Source organism: Cryptomeria japonica, chromosome 6 (assembly GCF_030272615.1).
Source record: "Cryptomeria japonica chromosome 6, Sugi_1.0, whole genome shotgun sequence".
Taxonomy (NCBI): Eukaryota; Viridiplantae; Streptophyta; class Pinopsida; order Cupressales; family Cupressaceae; genus Cryptomeria; species Cryptomeria japonica.
In genome coordinates, this window is record NC_081410.1 from 366,597,733 (window position 1) to 366,622,967 (window position 25,235).

A 25,235-nucleotide genomic window follows, 5' to 3' on the forward strand; every position below is an offset into this window, starting at 1 on the left:
GACAGCATATCTGAGTGGTTCAGGAGATATCAGGGCATTATTTTGTGATATTAGAAAAGGTTGCTAAGTTAAATCAATATCTTACTTATTTAGGACTCCTCAAAAGTACATATTATGATATGATTCTAGAGAGAGAGTATGGACATCCCAGAATAGAGAAAGTGGAGCTCACTGCATTTTGTGGTTATTTGTAATATTATAAATGATGTTAACAGTTACTTTGAAAAGTCAGAATTATTAAATTACGAAAATGACTTTATAATAAAGCCATTGGGAATAATTAAGGATGAACTTAACTCAATGTCGATGCCACCATATTTGGGATATTATGTCATAAAGTGAAATATTAGAGGGAGAAAATAAAAGTAAATAAAGTTATAAATTGGGCACTAGAGGAAACCCTAATTAGGGCATACCTTTCGGGAGACTATTTAAAAGCAACTTGGAGCTCATTTTCAAGATGTCTTAGATGAAATATTTTCTTACTTTTGCCTCCTGAGAGGAGCTTGTCTGAACCCTACCCTTTAGAGCTGCTTGTGGGGACGAAATCCTCCATAAGTAAACACACCTATAGTTGTGAGAGACCATCTCAAGGTGTGCAAGGGAATCCTATTTGCAAGGATTTCATTTGGGCTTAAAAGAAATCAATTTAGAGGTGATTTTCCTGGTTGAAATCTGAAGGACGTGCTTGCTTGCCTAGCCTCCCTTTTTCCTCGATAGTTTGAAGTTGTTTGAAGCCCAAACTTGCTTCTCCAACATTGGTTATCATCACAACTTCATCTTCAGCATGCGTGGAGTAGCCTTCAACCATTTTCAGTCACTAGAGGGGTTTCCAACACAAACGACCAGTCCATTTGCATGTCGTATAGCTCAAGGGTATTGGAGTGTAGTCGGCATAAAATGCCTATTGTTATGTTTGATAATATTTGTTATCTGCCAATGTATTAATTGTTTGTATTAAGTGGGTTGTCACTCTCAAGTAATTAATGTGCCAGTTGGTTGACAGTTTTGTTCCTCTCGACAACCGTCGAGTCCTTTAGATATGTTGTGTACTGCCAAGGAAGGTAGTGTGGTATAGTCAGATTAATTATAATCCTTGGCCGACCATCTCTAGACTTCTTCTCTGTGATAATTTCATGTGCGACTAAAAATATATTTTACTATTGAGTCTGGTATGCATTGTCATGTATATTATTATTTCTTGTACTTAATTTATCAAATATAGCAATAAAGATTTTGGCGTCATTGCCTTAAAAGAAATCAGGTTAGCCCTAAGTGGTTCATGCCCTTAGACCCCAATAAAGGTAAGAAGAGGCCACAAGGTGGTCAAGACCAAGTGATTAGGCGATCTTTAAGGATTGTAGAACAATGAGAAAAAAAGAAGATTATGAGAAACATTCGAACGAAAATCCAGTTGGATGATTAGACCATTCATCTGTATAGTCAACGTTGGATGAGTATGAAGAGGGAAATCCTGAACTCATAGACATATTCCGCCATCTATCTATCTCAGGGGAATCGAGATTCGAAGCATCTGAACCGCCAACCCTTAGCCGAAGGGAGCACAGGGACGAGTCAAAGCCTAGAAGTACCCAGAGTGTTGAGGATGCTAGAGGTGGACATGCAGAGGACATGCGCATGGCCGAGAGTCCTAGGAAAGCACCGGAACGTAGCAGTTGGAACAGTCCACCCAGGTCCGACACACAAGGGAGTAAGCAGGTGAGAAACCAATTTGTACCGTTTTCGAAACTTGTCCCTCGTCGAGGAACCAAAAATAAGGGGGCCTAAGTCGAAGACCCTGAGGAGAAGAGAGTATAGAAACAAAGAAGGTGACCAAGGTGTAGAAGACACAAAAGGTGGACATGTAGAGAGCTCGCGCATGGTCGAGAGTGCAAGAGGCACAAGAACAAGGGTGAGAGCGAGACGGTCCAATCTGGTCGAATATACAAGGTACCTTCCGAGTGAAAACAATAATGAACACAAAGCAAAAACTCCCTAAATTTACAGGGGACGAATTGGAGGATCCCATTCGCCATTGCAAGACCTGCATAACAATATGGGAGGCGAATGGTCAAGATGACCAGTATTACTGGTTGACAAGATGACCAGGATTACAAGTTGAAGGCATTCCCCGTCGCCCTACGGGGAATTGCCATCAACTAGTATACAGACCTAGCGGCTCAATACTAAGCATCATGGAACAAACTGAAGGCAGCATTTCAAGAAGAGTTTAGACTGTTGAGAGACGAGAATGAGATTGTTGCAAAAATTACAACACTAGACAACGGAAGAACGAGAACGTGCGAGCATACAATCGTAGGCTCAAAGAATTGCTAAACAAGACGGAGAACTAGCCAGCCGACAGGTTGAAGAAGAGGTGGTTCACTAAGGGATTGATCCCCTTGCTGCACAAGAAGATGAAAGTAGCGCCTCCGTCCTCGTATGCCAATGGTTACAATTGAGTGATGGACGTCGAGAGTTAAAACAAACCATCCTCTCGAGGGAATAGGAAGGTCGACAATGACGAGAGCACCGAAGGTAGCAGTGATGAAGAATCCAAAACTATAAAGGCCCTTCGACGGTATTTGATGAGAACAATGAAAGAATTGAAGGCAGAGAAAGGAAACAATAAAGAATGTAATGAACTATGGTGTACTGAGTGCAAAACTGAGGGGCACACGAAACGTAATTGTCCTAAAAAGATGTTTTGTGATATTTGCCAAGTGATGGATCATTCAATAAAGGAGTGTCCATATAATTTGAATACTAGAAAGTACGCATGTACTCTTCACACAGGGAGAGTCTAGCCCATCTAAACCACAGGATGTATCGCCAGGCAATTATGGAAATCAATGAGGGCAAAATCAAAAATAGTACAACTCCAGAAGACGTCCTATCATACAGTGTCGACAATGTAGTGAATGGGGACACTTTGCAAGAGACTGCCAGAATAAGAAAGACAACATACAATTATTGTGCAAATGGTGTGGATTGGCGAATCATGTAGACATCAACTGCCAAAGTAAAAGAGTATTAATATGCTAGACGTGGCAGAACAAGATGAGGTACTTCTGGCAATCACGAGAGCACAAACGAAGAAGGCAGTGTACTCAGACCCTTGTGCGAAGAAGGAATGACTCCGAGAAGCTAGAGAAAAAGTAGAACAAGTGTTGGCGAAGGAAAAAATAACTTCCAATGGAATTGCACGTGCGTCATTATAGGAATCAGAGAAGAACATAGTTCGGCAGGTGCTATATACAACCATACCCATCAAGGTGGTAGACCTTCAAGCTATGCTGCAACTGAGAATGGCAATTGCCAACACAGTCAGTGATGACACATTCATCCAGAAACAATATAAGCCACAAGAGGAGGAACTGACAAGGAAACCACCACGCGAAGGGAATGAGGTCAGTGATCCAATGTTGCTAACAATGAGCATTAGGAGGAAGTCGATTGTTGTCGAGATGTAAATAATGGGCCAAAGGTTGACAAACACCATCTTCGACAGGGGCTCAAGAGTTAAGGTTCTATAAAAGGACACTTGGAAATGTTTGGGGAAGCCGACACTCTGGTCGTCAACCTTCCACTTAGTAGGTGTCGACCAACATCGCATCAAGCCATTGGGAACATACATGGCACCAAAAATAATGATTGGGACACAAAAAAAATTCTTGGACTTCGTAGTCATCTTGTTGCAAAAGAAGACGTACAATGCACTCCTCAGGAGGGGATGGCTGATTACTGCCAAGGCAAATCACAATTGGAAGTGGAACACACTCTCAATCTAGAGTGATGGGAAGAAGCACATCATCAACTTGAGGAACCAGGTGGTGAGTGAAGAATCGGCATCCTCCGACTTAGAGTCCAAGGGTGGAGATTTTGGGATGGAGGGAGGATGGGAGACGATGGAACCTAATGATGAATGGGTGCTCGAACTGGAAGATTGATCTGAAGATGAGACGAGTTCCCTTTATGGACTATCCTATTGGCAAATGTTGGACTACGAGGTATTTTGGCCAGCGTCTAATTTTCTTGAAGCTACAACTCTTGGTGAAGAGCAATTGATGAAAGCATATAAAGTTATGAAGGATACATCCAACAGTACGAAGAGCAGAATATGTAATGTGGAGTGTACAAATACTTGTGAAGGAAAATCAACGTCACTGGAAATTTTTGGAGAAACTCATACTCCCAACTTCCTTGTACGGTGGTTTCATTTTTGAACTTGTACAACATTGTCTACGGCAGTTTCAGGTTGCACCCGTACGCCAGTCTCATTTTGCACCTGTACGACGACATTTTGTATGACAATTTCATCTTGCACCCATACGGACTCCTTACTATTCTATCCAATGGCAGCTTGTTTCATTCCACACCGTATGACAATTTCCCGTCGTACGACAACCTTATGTTCTTCGCATATGGACCATCTTTGGCCATTCCGTATAGCTAGACAATCCCGCACGATGACTTCAAATTGGCATCATACAACATCCCCACTTCTATTGTACAACAATTTTCTGTACGACGATGTCATCAACATTGTTTCATTCTCTCGTACAGAAATGCTATATGATGGGAGTACGGCTTCAATTACCCACATAGCCTTTTCACATTTACCTTGTATGGTCTCCAACAATTTACACCGCACGAAATATTCCTCGTTACATCGTACGACAGTATTTCCTTTGGCATACTGTACAGTTTGGCAAAATCTCTTCCCTTGTACGACTTACTCTTGTTGCTACCGTATGATACTCACCCTTACAAAACACACGACATTTCAATATTCACATCGTACAACAGGTTTTACACTTGGCTTTTGGAGTCAAGACAATCCACATCAATAGTGTATGACATCACCATTGTGGCATTGTATGGAAGTCTCATTATGACATGCTACGGCAGTATTCAATATTTCACATTGTACGGCTTGGCATAATATTTCCCATCACACGTCTTGATAGGAACTTTCAGGAGGATGTGCAACTTCCTTGGGTTACTGTACGCAATCATTGGCAAATACTAAACTCCTTCACCACTCAACAACATTTTTTCTTAGTTACGACAAAGTGGTTTCTTCGCAACATGTTGCATACATTGGTTAAAGCTCTTCTCGGGCTTCATCAATATTGCTTTTGATGTCTTAAAAAGTCAGAAAAATGATGTGCATCATGGAGTTTCAAGTGGTTTTGAAGGTCTTAATTTGGGCTTGGCGATGGGGGCATGCCCCGACACCCTGCAAAGGGCGCTTGATCTCACTACGAGTGCTGCCCCCAGACCCCCATTGGGGGCATTGCCCCCAAACCCTCATTTGATTTGGCAAGTACACTACATGTTGGGGTTCTCAGTCCAAGTCATTGTTTGTCATTAGTCTTCCTAAATATTACTTGATGTTTACTTGTCGTCTAGAAGACGACTTTTCTTTTGGCGGGGGATCATGTAGTCGGCATAAAATGCCTATTGTTATATTTTATAATATTTGTTATCTGCCAATGTATTAATTGGTTGTAATAAGTGGGTTGTCACTCTCGTGTAGTTAATGTGTTAGTTGGTTGACGGTTGTGTTCCTCTCAGCAACCATCAGGTCCTTTAAATATGTTGTGTACCGCCAAGGAAGGTAGTGTAGTATAGTCAAATTAATTGTAATCCTTGGCCAACCATCTCTGGACTTCTTCTCTGTAATAATTTCATGTGTGAATAAAGATATATTTGACTGCTTTGTCTAGTATGCATTGTTATGTATATTATTATTTCCTGTATTTAATTTATCAGATATACCAGTAAACATGGAGCTTCATTCTCACCAAACATTGGGGTTTGGTGAACCAACTTTGACCAGTTTTTGGTATCCAGATTAGATTTATACTTTGGGCAGTATTTTGACTGGAAAGGAGCAGATTTTGAAGTGCTGCAAACATATTTCTGTGTGAGCTACTTGGCTGCCACCTTGTCATTAATTAGAACTCCTTATCTGCTATTCTCAAGCACATCAACTACCAGATTCAAGAGTAAACTTTTTGGGTATGTCTGAATTAGTTTTGAAAGGCATTTTCTAGTCTTGGGCTATCATCATTATTAAAAAATATTGTAAAACTTAGCCCCTATCTAAATCTGGAAATTTCAAGGACTTGGTTGCATATTTTCAGTTTGTTTTCAGCTTGTTTCTTGAATGCAAAAATAGATCATTTATTCAATATCATTGTTCAAACATCAAACAAACAAACCATTCTGTAACTTCAAACTTTAAAAGAAAACAAACAAAAAATGAAAAGAAAACATCCTATGTTTAATTAAGAATTAACCAGCAGGTTGCTACTGTACAATTCTCAGTGATTCCACCTAGGGTGGGACGTTACAAAAAACCATAGCATATCTTTCATAGAAAATTCATGCATAGTGTAAATAAGCTCAAAATTCCCTTCTTATATTTCTAACAAATTCCATTGTCCCTTTACAAAGTATAGTTTGACAAAATCAAATATTTTATCTTTCCCAAAATATGGATGCTCATTCCAAGGTAAAAGTCACTTTGATAAATAATTAAATGTTTAAGTGAAACTTAATAATAAAATATCATAACTTAAGCATTTGATTAAAATCAAGCCCTTTGAATTACGGAAGCACCAACAAAGCATTGGATGATGAAACCAAATGTGCCAAGGTGTCACTAATGATGAAGAGACATGACTAAGTTGAAACAGAAACTTGCTATAGATAGCCATGGGCTCCAAGTAATGTGGGGCTCAAACCAGGTGGCCAAAAACACTTCCGAAAGCATCACCATCAATCTCATTGATAACCAAGCTCAAAGCCAACAATAGAAATGCCAAAGTAACAGAACTACATACTCCAAGAACCAAAGAGTTCCCTAAACAACCACATTAGACTATGAGAACCTGAGGAATAGGCTAATGGGCACCATTTGACTAGGCTTAGAGAGGGGGCATTACATATTTACTTCTTGAAATCATATAATGTTATTAATTAAATACTCTCGTATTGATTTGAATTTATTGGCCTGTGTTCAAGCCAGATAATGAGCATATGTCTATGTTATTCATTTCAATATATCTTTGTTTGTAATGTTTATCCCTGATTTTTTTGAGATTTTTTCGCAAGTTGTGTAATGATGAGATATGTTCAGCAATAGTTTGCTGATAGGTGTGATTTCAGATTTCATTCATCTTTTTCATGAACACTGCAAGATACATCACATAGAATAAATTGCTAGAGAAAATTAAATTATGCTACACAACCCAGGGATGCACAGCTAACAAAAAAATAGCCATCTCGGAGTGGAAACATCTGGGGGATGCACGGAGAACCTCGGAAACATCCCCGACCGTCACCAAAATTACCAGAAAAAAGGGGACGTTTTTGGAACATATAGGAAACACTCGGAAATGTTCGAGGATGGCTAGCCATTCTCAGGACAGGCAAGGGATGCCAAGGCATTCCCTGACCGTCCCAAGAACAGTCAGCCGTCCTCAAACACATAGCAGCAAAAAATTACTTTTAAAAAAAAAACTCAAAAAGTTTTTTTTCTGTTTTTGTTCTACGATTTCACTTGCAGCTGTCATTTGCATTTCAATCCAAAAACAAACGAGGGTAGTTGTAGTGAGGGTAGTTGTAATGTCCCCTTTTGGGATATACCTGATTTTCGCCCAAAAAATAGCAATTCCAACAATACAACTTATTTACAAGGAATTTTCTATAAATAAATTATGCAACTGTAATGAAACTTAGAGATTATTGTAATTATTTAACATCAAATATTATAATCATAGATAATCCCTATAGAATACAAAATATCCTACATGCATTTGAATCCATTTCATAGTTATTTCTAACAGCCAACCATAATATGAAATACAATAGGAAAGCATGATAAGGCACCGGGAGCCCATCCTCCTCAATCAAGCACAAGGGCATGCAATGAGCCTCTCAGTCATTTGGCCCCTTGGCCCATATATATATATATATATATATATATATATATATCTTGAAGAATTGACAATTTAATTCAATAAATAAATTAAAGCTGTTAACAGTTTTATAAATTAGCAATAGACACATTCATGTTGCATAAAAATCACTGAATAAATATTATATTCAGTTGTATCTTACAGTTTACTGCCTTATGACCAGAATCAGATTGTCTTGTTCGATGCCTTCAACAAATGACTTTTTCTCCTATTTATATCTTTATGATGAGAGATTCATAACCCTTCATCCAAACCATTGCCCTTGCAAGGGGCACGCCTCATAACTAATCGCTCCCTTATTTTTGTTTTAATTATTATTTCAGACCTCTTGGTAATCACTTCCCAATTAATCTTAATCAACTTCTTTAACGAAATCGCTTATATCCTTCCATCTAGGATATAATGTAAGGTTGTGATCACATAATTGTGAATGTTGTGTCAGGTTTGTTATGAAGTTGCGACCTCAGTCTAGCAGAAGAAAAAGATGTGATCTTCTTCTTTTACCAAGGTTTGTTATCCTCAATTTTGTGGGGCGGCATGACAATAGTGAGGGTGAAGAGATTGAAATTGAACAAACATTACATGGCAATTCTTCAAGAAGTGTGGGTGTTTCAGACACATGATGTGTAGAAAATCCATTTAAATGCCCTTCTGAAATTTTGAAAAATTATGCTAAAGGCCACTTTAACCCAAAAAAACCACTTTTGCAATATGCAACAACCATAGACACCAAGAGTCAATGAGGTTGTGTTGTAATGGCAAGGCCATAAGGTTCTCAAGATGGAGATCCATGTTCGAATCCACAAAGTGACATCTAGTGTTGGAATTCCAAGTGGTGGCTCTTGGACTTCCATTGTAGCTTCTAAGTTGATTTGAGTTGAATAAGTGGCTTCTTACTTGAATATGTTGATTGGGGAGGAGGTCCCCCTTGTGACCTCCCCTGGACTCGGGCTAGCCTAAAAATCTTGAAGTTCGTCGATCAATAAAAAAAACCATAGACACCAAGAAAAAAAATTCAGGGTGGGGTCAAGTATGGCTGTGTCACATTTGCAAGGAAGACTACAAGGGCAGCTACAAAAGAGTTTACTCCAATCTCGTAGGCATAACTCGTCAAGGGATAAAAATATGCAAAACCATCACATTAGTTGAGAAGGCCAAGGTGACTAGGTTGCACATGGAGGGTGAAGCCAAAAGAACATTAATGTCAATGGAGTCTTTGGAGCCATTCTCTAATGCTAGTACTGCTACTACCACTACTACCACTCAATCTACACAATTACTCAATCTACACATATTGAGCCTGAGAATCATAGAGAGATCCAGTGGTGTTGCTGTCATGTTTAATATGCAATTACGAGATGTAGCTGATACTTCTATTGCCAAATTTTTCTATCATAATGTCATACCATTTCATGTAGCATAGTCTCCATATTTTAAATAAATGTCCAAAGATGCACTTGCAATTGCTCCTTCATATATCCCCCTAGAGATCATAACCTATGCACCTCCCTCCTTGATAAGGAGTGTTCTAAGGTGAGTATAATGATGGAGGAGATGAGACAAATTTGGATAAGGTATGAATGCTCTATCATTATGGATGGGTGAACTGATATTAGACATCGACAACTCATCAATATTTTTGCCGCATGTTCAATATGCTCTTATTTTCTTAGAGCCATTGATTGTTCGAAGAAGGGGAAGGATAAAGGCTTCCAATTTCAAATTTTGAAAAATGCCATAGAAGAGGTTGGACCCTCCAATGTTGTACAAGTACAGACAAATTCAACCTATGTATACAAGTTAGCTGGCTTAATGGTAGAGGGTGCTTACAAGCACATTTTTTGGACCTTGTGTTGAGTTCATGCATTGAACAACACATTGAAAGTTATTGGAAAAATAGATTGGGTGAAGGAGGTGGTGTCAAAACCTAGAGCCATTCAAATGTTTATTTACAGTCATCACACATCACTTGCTTTGTTTAGGGCTTTTTCGAGGAAGGAATTCCTCAATCCTGTGGATACTAAATATGCCAGCTACTTTATTTTGTTGGAGGACGATTGAGGTTCAAGAGCCACTACAATCAATGGTGGTTGATATAGAGCGGGGTAGATGGTCAGAGGCAAAGAAATTTAAAGGAAAAAGTGTCAAACAAAAAATCCTCAAGGATGATTGATGATCCACAATGAAGTAAGAGATTTATTTTTATTACTTTAAGCAATGTTGATTTTTAGTATTAAATTTCTTATTTTATTATTAACTAATACATTGCTGAATTTAGTATTAAATTTCTGATTTTGTTTCTAAGTTTCTAAGTTGCAAATTTACTAAATTAAATTTCCTCCTTTGCAGATATATTTGTTCCATTATCTCACCTATTGTGAGGGTTATAAGATATGCTAATACAAACTCTCCTGGGCTTAGAGAGATCTATAAAACATTTGATAGCATGCTTAGACAGATGAGGCAAGTGATTCACAGCAGGGATCCAACTTTAGTATATTATGAGTATATTAGGCCCATTGTGACATGCACGTGGGACACTATGAACAGCCTATGTCATATGACTGCCTACGCTCTAAATCCCAAAGGGTATGCAGCTAGACCTAGGAGAGTGCCTACATCTGATGATGAAGAGGTGAAAGAAGGCTTGATGAGGGCCCTTGTGAAAATGTATATGGAGGAGTCTAGCAAACTTAGATCACAGTGGCTAGACTTTATGAGTCTTTATGGCCCAACATTCAGTAGAGCAGAGGCAAGGATGGATAGAAATACATTAGCTCAACCCAACCCCATTGGATGGTGGACATGGCATGGCAAGGATACACCAGAGTTGAGGATGCTTGCCACTCGTCTTCTTTCACAGGTCGTTAAACTCCTCTACGGTAGAGAGGAATTGGTCCACACACAGCCTCTGATAGTGCCAGTGATTCAGACCCCAATTTTGATATATTGTTAGGGGAGGCTGATTAGGGACAGTTGCAAATTAATATTTCTATATATTTGTCATTTTCTAGTTGAAAATTGAAACTTGCAGCCTTTGGGCAGTTTGATGTAATTGTCATATAATATGTCGTGGTTATTCATTATTATTGTCATTGTGATTTTCATCAACGAATGCAATGAATATGTTAATAGAACTCCAATATTATGTGTTAAGGTTCTATGATGTATATGATAATTGTCTTATGAATGTTATCATATGAATAGCTGAAATTTTCTGTATCTTTTTTTTTTTCTTATTTTTTTAATAGCCATCTCTCCCTCTTGTTTACATCCTAGAAACACATCCCACCATCCCTGCTCTATACCGTCTCCAAAATGCTGGCTAACATAGGCATTTAGTCAAACACTTCACTACAAACTTTCAAGTTTCAACAAGTAAATTGCATAATTCAAAAAATCAAATGAAACTAATCATTTGCAGACCTGGAAATGTGATCACTAGAAATTATCATCTATTTAAATCGAGAAACTTTTTTTCTAAAACAATAACTTCACAGAATAGCGCAAGTGCCTAAAATGAAGGTCTAAATCATAAATAAAATGTCAGAAAATATGCTGCAGCAGTTTGGGCACAAACAAGACAAGGGATTTCAATAATAAATTTTCAAACCTCCAAATAATCCTCCAATCTGCTGTTTATTGCTCAGAATAATTTATTAATATCCAAACGGACCAAATAAAGGAGTTTCAGCATCAAAACTAGCACACTAAACCTCCAAAAAAGCTCCCATGTGTAGCTCAGGAAGTGTACAGGCTGCCTTAGGGGAAATTTGGCATATAAAAATCAGATGTCGATAAAAGCTTGCAAATAACCTATCAGAATGAATTTCCCAACTGTTGAAAGAAGGATAAATCAATACCCAAAAGCCAAAACTAATCTCTTTGAGAAATATGAGCCAAAACAAGGGTTTTGAAGAGGCTCAAAGCGTACAGCCAGATTGGAGAAATTCATCCAAAACTCTTGAAATTCAAACAGCACTCTGAAAAAACACTAAGCACACCAAAAACTGGACACCCCAATCAAAAATCCTCATGAATTTTCATTTTCACCAAAACTCAACAACTCAATGGAACCTCTGACTAGAACCAACAACCAGCTAGGGTGGATCTTTCACCACCGAAAGTAGGCAAATTGCAAAGGTTTTGGTCCTCAACAATCCCAAGAAGAACTCCCAAAGTTCATTTCGACAACATTTCAATATGTGTGCAACTATAAATGAGAGAATGAGAGCCCAAATCCCAATATATAGATTTGGAGGGAGAAATTAAGGAAAATTCAAATATTCAAATATAATATCCTCTCGAAAAAAGCCCCCATATGACTTTTTAAAAACTTATGTCTCCCAACTCTAGGCGTCCCACTTGGGGACATACTTTATAAAAATATTAATCACTTAAGTTATATTAAAGTCACATTTAAACACTTTATTGAGTGATATAAAAATATAATTTTTCCATCACCTTTGAAAACTTCATCACAACACTGAAAAAGAGAACACTTCACACAGAAGCGAAGTTGGAAATGAAACCGATGCCAAGTGCCCAACATGGTACTTACTAAAAATAGCATATGGCAAAAATAGAATTGCTATCGAAACCCATTGAAATTGAAAGCCCAAGCTCTCCACAAAACTCAGAGTTCCTTAAACAACTCCAAATAGCCTACTGGAACCCAAGAATAAGCTAACAAGAAGTACAACCAACTAGGTGCGAGAAGGGGACATTATATTGTTTCAACAAAAAGCTAGTTTATGCTTTATCAAGTAGGAAGTTGTGATTTTTCATTCTTGAATTATTTGTTTTTCTTAATATCTAAACTTATCCTCTATGGGGCTTAAATCTTAACAATCCAACACATGCATCTAAGGAAAAAACATGGTCATTTAGTGATTTCCATTTATTCAAAAAACACCATGAATTCTTGTTCAATGTGCATACTTGGAAATTTTGTCTATAGTTTTTGTCTACATTTAATTATGTCTCAAGAAGCTTCCCCTTATAATTAGAATAACAGTTCTACCTGTAGAACCAGAGTGGCCGGAAACTCCTTTGTCCCTCCCTGGGCACACGTATCCCTGTATCCGTTCCCGTATCTGAAACGGATACATATCTGGTACAGCCCGAATACACGTCGACTACTATATCCGTGCGTGCACAAAAAACCTTGATTTCCAATCATGCTAGATATTATGTGATTTGATTGTTTTAAAGTTTGACATAAATCTTCCTAAATTTAATTTTAAAAGACTTCATTCATGCATTTTTTTTTTATAATGGTATAAACAAAATCTACACCAAATGAGAAAGACAAATGAAATGTTTTTCTATTTCAGTGACCCATTTTTTGGGTTATCTTCCAATGCAACTCTACTATTTTTGCATATTGTAAAATGTTAAATCAACTTATCATTATTTATGTAGCAATTATGTGACTATATTGCTTTTGAAGTAATGAAGATCTCCTCGAATAACTTAGAAAATTGTTTTAAATATATGTGTATGTGTTTTTTATGAATGCCGTATACAGCCGTATCCATATTGGGGGTCTTAAAAAATGGCCGTATCCATATCTGATACCATATCTGTGTTTGTATCCGTATCCGTTTCCATGCAACTTTGTGTAGAACACAAGTTTTACTAATGAGAGGGGCGGGAAGGGGGGGTGAATCAATAGTACACAAAATATAGATTCTTATTCAATTAAACCTTTTGAAGAACTTATTAAACCTTTTATATTGCAGTGTAAGCAACTTGAAACTCAATACTGAAAACCGAAAACTGAAGAAGATACACCACACAATGAGACAATGCACAAATGAATACGTGGAAACCCAGGATGGGAAAACCACAGTGAGAAATGCTGCTAGGATCTACTGTCCTAATCCAGCCTCACAAATAAATTGTTTACAATTTTTTGAAGGGCACCAACCCACCAAACCCCCTGCCTGAGAGCACCAACCCTTACAGGTACAGCTTTGTCTATCTGAGCGCCCACTCAGAACTCTCGTGGCATCAACCAAAAGAATTTTACAAATAGAGTATACTGTTACTGTTTTCAAATCTGCAGATGTTACAACATTTGAAGATATGCAAAGCTTACACAGATATTACAATCTGAAAGTTATCCCTCTTCGAATATACTGTTCTGTTTCATATACAACAACAGTAATATCAACAAAATTCAGTAAATATGTTTGTATATTCTCAGTTCAGACAACAATCTCTTGATGGCCTGTTCATATTATCTCAGAATAGATTCATTAGAGGGGATATATCATTTTTATATTGATACTAAACTTGGACTTGAATTAAAGTGACAGAAATAAAGTTTGCATTATACCTTTAAACTGTCACAATATAAATAATACTTACAACACACACACTGTAATCAAAACGTTTTAATCTTCTTTCCTTTACTTCTGTGATATCTTTTTATTTTGCAGCATCGAATTCTATGATATCATCACAATTTGAATATAACTCTTCTCACATACTCTTCAAATCCACACCTTGGCAGATTATACCACACTTCCTACGCATTCACCATCTTCCACACGCCTCTATCAAATGCAAGCAACATACATTAAGGCTCTCCACTGATAAAAAGTTTAAACTGATTTGTAACTTCCACATTGGTTAAGAGAAAGTTACAACTACCACAAGTAACTGCCCTTAACCAACAACTGTCCCTTAACTGATATCAAGCATCTTATTTTAACGTGAAGATTATGAAGACATTTTTCAGAAGTCATAAGGCTTTGTAGTTTGAATAGATTACAAATGATAATGTGCCTGAAACGTATGCCTTATTACAAATCATTGTTTACAGATCAATGACCAATAAAGCTTTGTTACATATCGTTATTTGCAGACTGATCTATACCAGCAAAAGAGCAAACTTCAGAACCATTTCGTAAGATTGATATATTTGTTTCTGTTTGCAGATCAATATGTTTAAGCTTTCAACATTCAGATTTGTTTGTGTATTAATAAGACACACCTATCCTTTGTCATTAAGATCTTCAGATTTCATTCAACTACTGCAACTTTTATGTTAACAAATATTTGACATCAATGACAAGAATGCTAACACTACCATGTGTACTATTTCATTGTAAATTAAAACATTAACACGACAAGTTCAAAAGAGCATTCCCATGGACTCTTGGGTGCCTTGTAGTAGCCATGGAAACACCTAGAGCTAATGGATTGAACTTATGAAAGTGCATGCACGCCCAGCTTATGTGTTTCCATGGCAGCACCTTTAAGTAAGGATTAACTATAACCATATTACAGACCTAGCCCAGCCCCATGTTTTCTAAAAGCTCTAATCAAATGTTTAGCCTAACATTTAACTCTAATGGGATGAATTAATTGATTGAGATAGAATATAACATGAAAAAACCCAGGTTCCAGTCCAAGCAAGGTTATAGTCCAAAAATGTTTCAAACATGAGAAACTAAATTGACAAAAATATTGTTAAAAATCAATTGATCTTCCATAGATCACTCAGTGAAACAAAAACAAAGTGTTTATGCATATAACAAGTTCTGCTCAAATGTTTACCATAACATTTAAATCCATTGAACTGGGTTGATTACTTGAGATAGGGTGTCACCAAGAAAAACCCCAGATTCCAACTGTAGCAAGATTGCAGTCCAGAATATTTGAAATTCAAGGAGTTTGATCTGCTAAAATTTATCAATTTTTATCAATGTAAAATAGCTTCCTTGGTGAAACACAAATAGAGAGTTTACAATGCCCAAAATTGTACAACAAAGGCTTCAAGGCTTTTGGGAGGTAACACTCTATCCTACGTTGTTTTCAATGTAATTATGAGAGTTTACTGATAAAGGATTCTAATTCACAAAAGACTTCAAGCTTTGCATCCATGTGGCCTCAATTCTTTCCATGGCAATGAAAATTTTACCCATCATCATCCACAACGATTATGTCAGACACATCTCCAAATAGAAACAATTTATAGGATTTTTTTCACATTTCACCCACAATTCTCAGAAGATAATTGAACGATGATGAAACATGAATTCTATGCAAAGGCCTAATGCTTTTTTTATAAAATTTAGAAAATACACAAACATGTTCTCAAGCATACTTCAATGTGTGGAATGTGCATAAACATCTAGTTCATATACACTCTCAAGCTTATTTTCATTTCCTTGGTGTTCATAATTTAAAAATTCTGTGGCACAGACATTGTGTTCACACAGCATCAAAACATTTATTTTGTAATGAACTGTAACTAGCATCTCTGTAGAGTTTAATGTTTAACACATTTTGTTTCTACTTACAAATATGAAATATATTCTATCAGTGTATACCTATATAGAAGAGGATACAAAGAAAACAAAGACTGGAAAGTTTGTAAACTGTAATGATGGCAAAGTACATGTACAGAAATATAAATCCAAATGTAGGAGGCATATATAATTGAATTTCAACAACCAAAATTGAAATGCTCCATATGGGTCCATACATTTTAATCACTTTATATTTTGGCCATTCTAATTCTTTTTGCTCTTTTCCAGTCCAAATTCAGAGGAAATAAGTGCCGTCGAGGAAGGAAAATATTGGGAAAAAGGACCATGTAGAATTTTATATTTCCCTTACCATAGAAAGCCCATGAACTGGAGATAAAGTTACTACATACCGAGTCAATTATATCTTGGCAGTAAATTGGACTCATGTAATATAGTACATCATGAACAGTGGCACTTAAAGTAGTTCGCAAGCCCCGCACACCCTCCAAGGTAATTTTTTCAACTGTTGCTTCACCTTGCAGTTTCAAACTTCTCCGCCACTAGAAAATCAAAGCATAATCCCAGTTAGTGAAGATATCTATACAAAATCAAATGGCTTGAGGCCAAAGTGAGCATTGAATAAGGATAAAGCAATGAAAAGTACTCAACAGAAGGGGCATGACCAATTCAGACATGTCAACCTCCTGCAACTAGATGGAATACAGAAAGGCATCTTTAAGAGTTTACTGTTCTAGTACACAAAATAACAGAATAAAAAAATAAAAGTCTGAAATTTTTAAGGAAAGAAAATTGCAAGACAGAAACATGACTTGATACTTAAAGATGTCTCAATAGTCAACACCTTATTCTAATAATTAAACTAACTTCAAAAGAGAATTTTAAATGGTAGAACTTTGGGTTGAAAATATTAGAATAGGAAATTGTTCATGCAATATTCTAGATCCCATTTCCATTAAGATTGTGACGAGATGGTTAAAACATAGTGGTGGTGGTGTAGCCACCAAAGCTCAAATCCCTGCTGAGCCATTGAGCTCACAGACTTCATGCTCCTGCTGAGCTGCTAAGCTCACAGATTTGGACAGTTAATGTTAATGCTGGGAAGAAGGTTCCCTCTTGGCCTCTACCAGCTAAGACCAGGCTAAAAATTCTCAAGGTTAACCAATAAAAAAAAAACACCAGAACCTGTGAAACAGTTATTGGTTACTCGATACTACACTATTTGTTTTTTAATTATTAATTAGTTGTACTGGTGGAGTGTGGTCTTCTTCAGGTACATTTTAGGATGTGGTCTTAACACAAGATTTTAATTTTCTTATTGAAAGCAACAAGAACAAGAGCCTTGAGTTGAGCATCGCCTCCCATTACATATTACTTTGGATCTTGCCTTTCATGCAGGAAACTCAGAGATCAGCTAGTGTTCACAGATTGCTACAGCAGTCATATTTTGTGTTGCAGACTTGAAAGTGACTGAGTAATAGTTTGCAAGGAATGATTTCTTGATCTGAGCAGTTTTGTGGGCCTTTCCCCTTGTTTGGAAGCATTTTGGATGCCATTGCTGCCTTTGGAGGCTTGCTTTCTATCACGTGAGGCCACAAGACATTTTTGTTATTGATTCTTCAAACTCAGAAATCTGTAAGAGACCTGTCCAGTGCCTCTTTGACTGCCATTCTGAGGTATTTCGCTTGGTATATTGCTGATGATAACTTGTAATTTCACTTGGTGATGCTATTTTCTTTTTGGGATTGTGTTAATGTTATTTCCAAAGGCTATGTAATGTGTCTTAAATCAATAAAACTTCAGTTCAGACCTTATCAGCATGTTCTTTCAGTTTGTGTTTGGCGAGTTCATTGTGTAGAAAAACTATTTCAAAACCCAAACAAAAAAAATCAAAGGTGAGTATAACAATTAGATGATCATTACCCTCATATAAAAAATGAATCAGATGTTCTATCTCTGAATCGTCTTCTCTATGGAGCTAAAAGATAATGCAATAATTTGCCCTCCCCGAATTCATAATTCTCCTTGTCTTAATGATACTTCTTGTGCATGGAGCACAAGCATAGATTTCTCCTTCTCTTGCTCTTGTTTCCTTTTCAAACTTTCTAGGTTCTTTCTTTTTCTTACCCATGGTTCCCTTTTCCTTGTTTTGTCTAGGTGGTTCTACAAAACCACTTCTACAATAGCGTCCTATATGACCATAGTTATTGCACGTATAACATATAATAATGTAATTCATTAAGGGAGAAAATGAGTTATTTTTCCTACTTGAAAACTCATAAGAACTTGGTTGTGGGTGTCGCACAAACACCCCTATCCCAGACAAGGACCCCCGATTTTTGCTTTGCCCGTTGCTCTGCGTTGAAGAAAGAAGGTAAGTGCTCCGTGTTAGACCAAGCAACCTACAGCCAATAGAATCCCGAATTTAAGTTCACGCGATGAGGGGTCTGTTGTGACCTTTTCACACATCGCCCCATTACTAACGGGGACCCCCTCTTTTCCTGCTTTCTATGTTGTTAGGTTAGGGTTTTGGCTGCTTAGTGGGCAGTTTTGTGTTTCCTGTGCCCAAGTCTCGGAGTTTTGATCATGCCTAGTGCTGTCTAGGGTTTTTGAAGTTATAGGATCAAGTTGCAAACGTTGATATTTTAATGATCCTAAATTTTGTCGAAGTGTTGACCTTTTGAACATTAAACACACCCATCAGTGATTTTAAAGTGCCAAGGTATTCCCAGACCTTTTGGAGTTGTTTTCTCGCTCCTAAGGTATTATTTAAGTTGATTTCGCACTTTATCCCGATAACTTCCTAACGTTTCACTCATCTTTTTGGAAAATTTGCCCAAGTCCACTCTAATTTTAAAGTTTATAAGCGATTTTGAGTGGTTAAAATGCTAAATTTCTAAGGGAAATCCATATTCCAAGGGTTAGAAGGCCAAATTTCATGCTAGAGGAGCTTTTCCCCTCATATTCCAGACTACCCACCCTTTTCCCCCACTAAAAATCCACACTACACATGGGTTTCCCCTGAAATCCATACTGGCTATGATTTTCCACCACTGTTTATCCACGCCTGGGTCGATTTTCCCCTGCAAGTGCTAAAATTTGGCTAACTTATTTTAAACCTTCTAGAAGAAAGTTAGTTTTTACCAAACAAGTATATAAGCAAGTGTTTTATCCCACATTGCTTGTGTGGAGAAAGTGTGAGGCAAAAGCAAGTATAAGAGAGGAGTTTCCAACATTATTTTATTATTAAATCTGCCAGGTGTCTCCATGAAAGGCGATTGTTTCTCCCTTATTGGCGAATTTTGGCAAAGTGTTGAAGTGAAGTGTTGGGTTGAGGATTCTTTCCTCCTACATTTTTTCCAGCTTGGCTATTCATTCCCTCGCTCCCATTGAAGACCATTTCCAAATTTAGCGATTTTTCCAAGTTTGCCGTTTTTTTCCAAATTTGGCAATTTTTGGTGAAGGTGGCGATTTTTGTTGTTTGGGAGTTAGGCGATTTTCTCCTCCATTTTTTGCTTCCTGTTCCAACCTCCATTGTTGCAGATCCGAGCTCCCATTGAAGACATTTTCAGAATTTTAAGAATGGCACCATAGCTGGGAAAATTTCGATTTTTATTTGGAGAGCTTTGTGTCATTATTTGGGGTGATTTTCTTCATGCTTGGTGGCTGCCATCATTCCCAGCTCGCTGATTTGTTTCAGATCTGAGGTTTGCCTCAGATTTGACCTCCATTGTTGGCTGCACATTAATTTTCAGACTTCAATTTTCATTGCCCACCCAATTCCAACTTAGGCGATTTGCATTTGGAGGTGTTTTGTGGAGTTTTTAGTGCATTTTCAGACCATTTTATCGTTGTTGTAGGTCTGAAAACTCCATTATAGGCAGCTGTTCTCAGAAATTTTCATTTCCAGCCACCTAACCACTTTGGCGATTTTGCTTGGAGCTGATTCCTTAGCTATTTTCCATCATTTTCAGGGATTTTTTACCTACTTTGCAAGGTGCTGGTAAGTCTGAAGTAATTAATTTTCAAACTTGTCCTCAAAAATTTATTTTTTTACCAGCCACACTTACATTCTTGGATATGGTTCTTTTCATCATCAAACTGATTTTTATCGAGTTTGTGCATATTTTGAAGGATTACAACATGCTTCAAAAGTCTGATTTTCAGGTTGTCTTTAGATTTGTTGACCTCCATTGTTGACTACAGAAGGTGTCTTCAGACATACTTTGTGTTAAAACACAACCTTTCACACCTTTCCTTAGTCATTGTTGATCCGGTATACTCCTTTGCACTTAGCTTGCATATTTTCTAAGCATAAGGAGGTATTAATGAATTTTATAGAGGGTTTCCATGCCCTAGTGTTGTCATACTTTGAATCTAATTGTCAAAATCCACAAAGAGTATGGATTATTTTCCTAACTTCATGCTCTAATCAGCTAAAATCTTTAGAAAGTCAGGAATTTTATCAAGAACATTATTTATTTTATTTATTTTATTTATTTTCCTAAGTCTAACTTCAAGCTTAGTAGAGGTGCGATGTCGAAGTCTGGATTTAAGGAAAGGAAAGAACTACTGAAGATGCTGGAGACTGGATTCTATCCAAAGCTTAAGATTTCATCCCGATGGAAGGAGATCACAGATACAAACATGCATTTCCTAGACTTCGACCAGATGCAAAAGCGGATATTCGGAGTTGGAGATCAAGTTCCTTCCCCAGCATATGCGAACATTATGAAGAGTGGTATTTTTCATGCTGCTCGATTTCCATATGAAGAGTGGTATTTTTCATGCTGCTCGATTTCCACAATCCATACAGTGCAGTGAGTTTATCCTGGAGTGTGCACGGTGTTATGATCCGCTCATGCGAATGATCAAAACGCCTAAGGGTGTTGTCATTGCCTACCTTACTGAGGTGTTCGGAATTCCACGCGGAACGGACATGGAGGATGTGACCAAGGATGAATATACAGAAAGATACACGAAGAAAATGGGTGTATGCAAGAATTTAATAAACAAAGAGAGGAAGATTGAGCCTAGGCCTTATCATTCCCAAGCCCCCAAGACACTCATGTGCGTAGACTTCAAGGAGGAGTATAGCGATTTAATATTCCTACTCAATAGAGTGATGGGGATGCCACAAGGAGTAATTTTCGATGGATGGATGTTCTACTTCATCCAGGATTGTCTTAGAGGAACATTAGTAAATTGGTCTAAGATTATAAGTGACAATCTGAACTTTTAGCTGAGGAATGTAGAGCGGTCCAAGTCATTTGCCATGACTTCTTACCTGGTATACCTGCTTGCACAGTTTGTTTCATACAGAGGATTAATATACAAAGGTGAAGTCGGGAATGGGCAAGGACAATTCAGGAGTCATGAATGCTACCCCCAGCTAAGCATGTATAGAATTGAAGACTATAAGAGAGTGAACAATACATTCACTATGTACATCACACGGATGCTGCAAGGCAGAATCCACAGAAGAATGTCCACGGAGGCAACAGAGTTAATAGAGAAATATGGATCATGGTATATTCAGTTTCCCACTTTCACGTACCTTAGGATTCATGGGTTTCAATCTGAACCCTACAGGCTTCCTAGGTATCTGACCGACAGAATGATCTTGTTGGAAGTGGGGAGACAGCTTCTAGAGTTTGATTCCATTCAAAGAGAGAAGCATAAGATGGGCATGACATTCCCTATTTCAGTTGGGAAGACATCAGAGGTTTGCCAGTCTACCATAGCCACCAGCACTGCGAGTGAGGAGCTTGCATTCTATAGATTTGCTACATACAAGAAAAGATAAAGATTTGATCCAGACAAGAAAATTGGAAGGATCAGTGGAGAGAAGTTCATCCACAAAGTTGACATAGAAGATTATTGGGCCAACCTGATGGATGAGCAAGCAGTGAAGAGAAGAATGTGGTCCAGAATATCAGTGTATTTCATGAGGAAGTGTGGACTTTTCCTCATTCCTGATCAAGTGTTAGATAACAAAGATCATACGCATCCATAGTATGAGAGTGAAATGAAGAAGGTAGTCCTATTGCCAAATTGGTCAGAGTCAGAAGAGATTGACCTGAATGTATTGATGAGAGAGGTATTGAGTTTCTCCCGTGCATGGGTAGATATACAGATGAATAAGTTAGTTAATATGGGTGTTCCCTTCACTTATGAAAGGATGAAGCCGGAAGAGTCTACTTCCGAGGATAATCAAAGGACTATTAGTGATGTCAGGATTCATGCAGATGAAGAAGTCAAGCTCCCAAGAGAAGGAAGAACACGCCAGGAGAAATCAAGGCCAGAGGAAAGAAGTTTGAGGAGGTGAAGAAGAAACAAAAGACTATCATTCCTTCACCACCTCTCAGTGTCTCATCAATCAAAGTGATTGAAGTAACAGAGCAGAACAAGGAGACTCAGCAGTGTTCCAACACAGTGATACTACTAGGGAATACTCAGGAGTTACATGCCACAGCGACATCTGCACCTCCAAATGAGAATGATGATCAGCCGGGATCCCCTACTGTCCTTTTGGAAGTTAGTTTGGGAAATGAGGTATATGATTGGACCAAGAATAATCCTGACGATGATGATGATGTTATCTCGGCATTGAGAGGACTTGATCAAGAAATATGTCTCGATGATGGTATGGAGATGGTCGCTATTCCTGAATGGCTGATGAGAAGTATGGAGAAAAGTAAGAAAATGATAGAGGTACAGCCTATTGACGACATTGATGACTACCTAGCTAGGAGTGCAGAGGAGAAAGAACCCAAGAGAGCGGAGATTTTGTCGCACATAGCTACAAAAGAGACAGGAATGCGGATTGCGCAAATTGTTGTTCCTATTGCAGGCATGACAGCGGACATTGCTACTCCTATGGATTTCTAAATCACTTCAGTTGCCCTTGGTCCTACATCTAGAAAGCAAGAATTTCAAGAGGTTGGTGAAAACCTCAAGGCAATCGATGCAAGGTTAGACAAAGAAATTGCGGAGAAAGAAAAGTACAGAGAAGAGAATATCAGACTTAGAGAGTATATTGCAAGGATAAGGCGTGAAAATCCCACCCTTATTTGCCCTATTGCAGTTGACCATGGAATGCATTCACACTATGAGGCAGCGAGAGGTACACTCTCGGAGGTGGAAAAGTGGAGTGAGAATACAAGAAAGCAAGCAGATGATTTCCTTACTCAGTTTGTCCATGCATATGATAGGACAACAGGGCTCGCATTCAGAATCCAGTATTTGGAGGGAGTTTGGGAAGAATTTCGGCCTATTCAAGACAAGACTATTCCATGCCTCCGGGCTTTGAAGAAGATTCCTAATTCCACCTTGGTCAGCTAGAACATTGTGCACAGTGGAGACAGATACGATTTCCATGGTTGGTATTGTTCATTAGCCGTGAAGAAATCAACTTATGAGAATGCCCAGTTGAGTCGTATGGAGATGGAAGGATTGATTCAGGACATTCAGATGAAGATCCTTGCCTCGATTGAGGAATTATTGGGTGTTGATGTTAGTGATGCTGGTGGTTTACACTTAGCCAAATTAAGAGACAAGATGAAATTTATGTATTTTTGCCAGTTGGACTCTTTGAAGAAGAGTCAGATAGACGACATGGTCTCTTTGTTGATTCATGTTCATAGTTCGCAGAAGCTCATGCTAGAATGGGAGAACACTTTGGATGCTTGCTCGGAGTCATTGGACGTGATTGATTTACAACAGGATACCTTGCCTAGCATTTCCATGGAGGAGTTAGATTCAGTATTGGCTAGATTCTTGGAGTATGCTAGGAGAGAGAGAGATGCAGGGAGGAATCTTCTAGAAGATTCCCTATTTGATGACTAGGTATCTTTTCATTGGGCCATAAGTAGGTGGCACCATTTTTTATGTAAACCCTAATTAAGGCAATTCTAGGGTTTTGTTGGCATGATCTCAGTCGTTGATCTTGTATCAATCTGGGCCATCCATTTTGTAAGAGACTCTATATATGCCTCCTTGTCTCTCATTTGTGAGGGAGTTTTTATAGAATTGTTGGTATATGCTACAGCTATTTGAATCATAATTATTGTTCAATTATTGGTGATTTTGCTCTTCGAGTGTTGTATTTGCATTCATGGTTCTCAATTCCTCCAAGTTAGATTAGAATTTTAGTTTAGAATTTATTTTCATGTATGTTAGATTGAGTGGAAGATTTGTTGAATTCATTTGTGTGCAATCCTTAATCCATACCACTAGCCTCTTGCCGCTGGTAAGTGCGCCTTGTGTGGTCAACTGGAAATTTGAATAAGCTTAACTTCAACTATTACGTGTCCCTTGACAAGCATCAACTTGGATGGTGTCAACGTTTGATGGTGATAACCTAAAAATCTTTAAGTATACCTTAGACGATTGCACTAAGCTTGTGTCAATACCTGTTTGTGAGACCTTGCCTATTTTTGATTCCACTAGATCCATTCATCATTTCCTACATTCCTAGGCTTAGAATAGATTTCCTGAACCCTATTCCTTTTGCCCATTTTTTTAGTAAGAAGTAAAATCCAGAGCCATATTGATAAATCTTAAGTTGTTAGCACACCTATTCCGCATCATTCATGATAATCCAAACATTTGCCTAAGTCCCCAAGAGAACACAGCAATTCGCATTGACCATTGAGTTACCCACTCATCAAAACCTTACATTTAGAAACCTTGGAATCATTTTAGTTGATCTCATTTTTAGCATCTGCGGTGATTTTGTTCAAGAGAGGGTAAATTACCTTGGTATTTTATACTGAAATGTTATGTGCATAAAAAACACATCAACAAGGTCCAAATAACCAAATCAAATCCGAAGTAACCCCCGTCATCCTACAAGTTCTGAGAAGAAGTCTAAATTGTGCCTCTCAGACCCTCTAAAAGTGTCGATAAGTCTCCCCAAATTCGGCTCAAGATACCAAAACGCAAAGTTCGAAAGCCCACA

At 37.9% G+C, this 25,235-nt stretch overlaps 1 protein-coding gene across 9 annotated transcripts in view; it reads right to left on the minus strand.

The window, feature by feature from the left end:
* The window catches only part of LOC131072233 (phospholipase SGR2), a 269,214-nt gene that overhangs the window by 88,100 nt on the left and 155,879 nt on the right, over positions 1–25,235 (minus strand). For all 9 annotated transcript variants that reach the window (XM_058008349.2, XM_058008348.2, XM_058008350.2 and 6 more), the window contains one exon: positions 16,666–16,815. In XM_058008349.2, the coding sequence (XP_057864332.2) occupies positions 16,666–16,815 (150 nt within the window). The remainder of the gene's footprint in view (positions 1–16,665; positions 16,816–25,235) is intronic.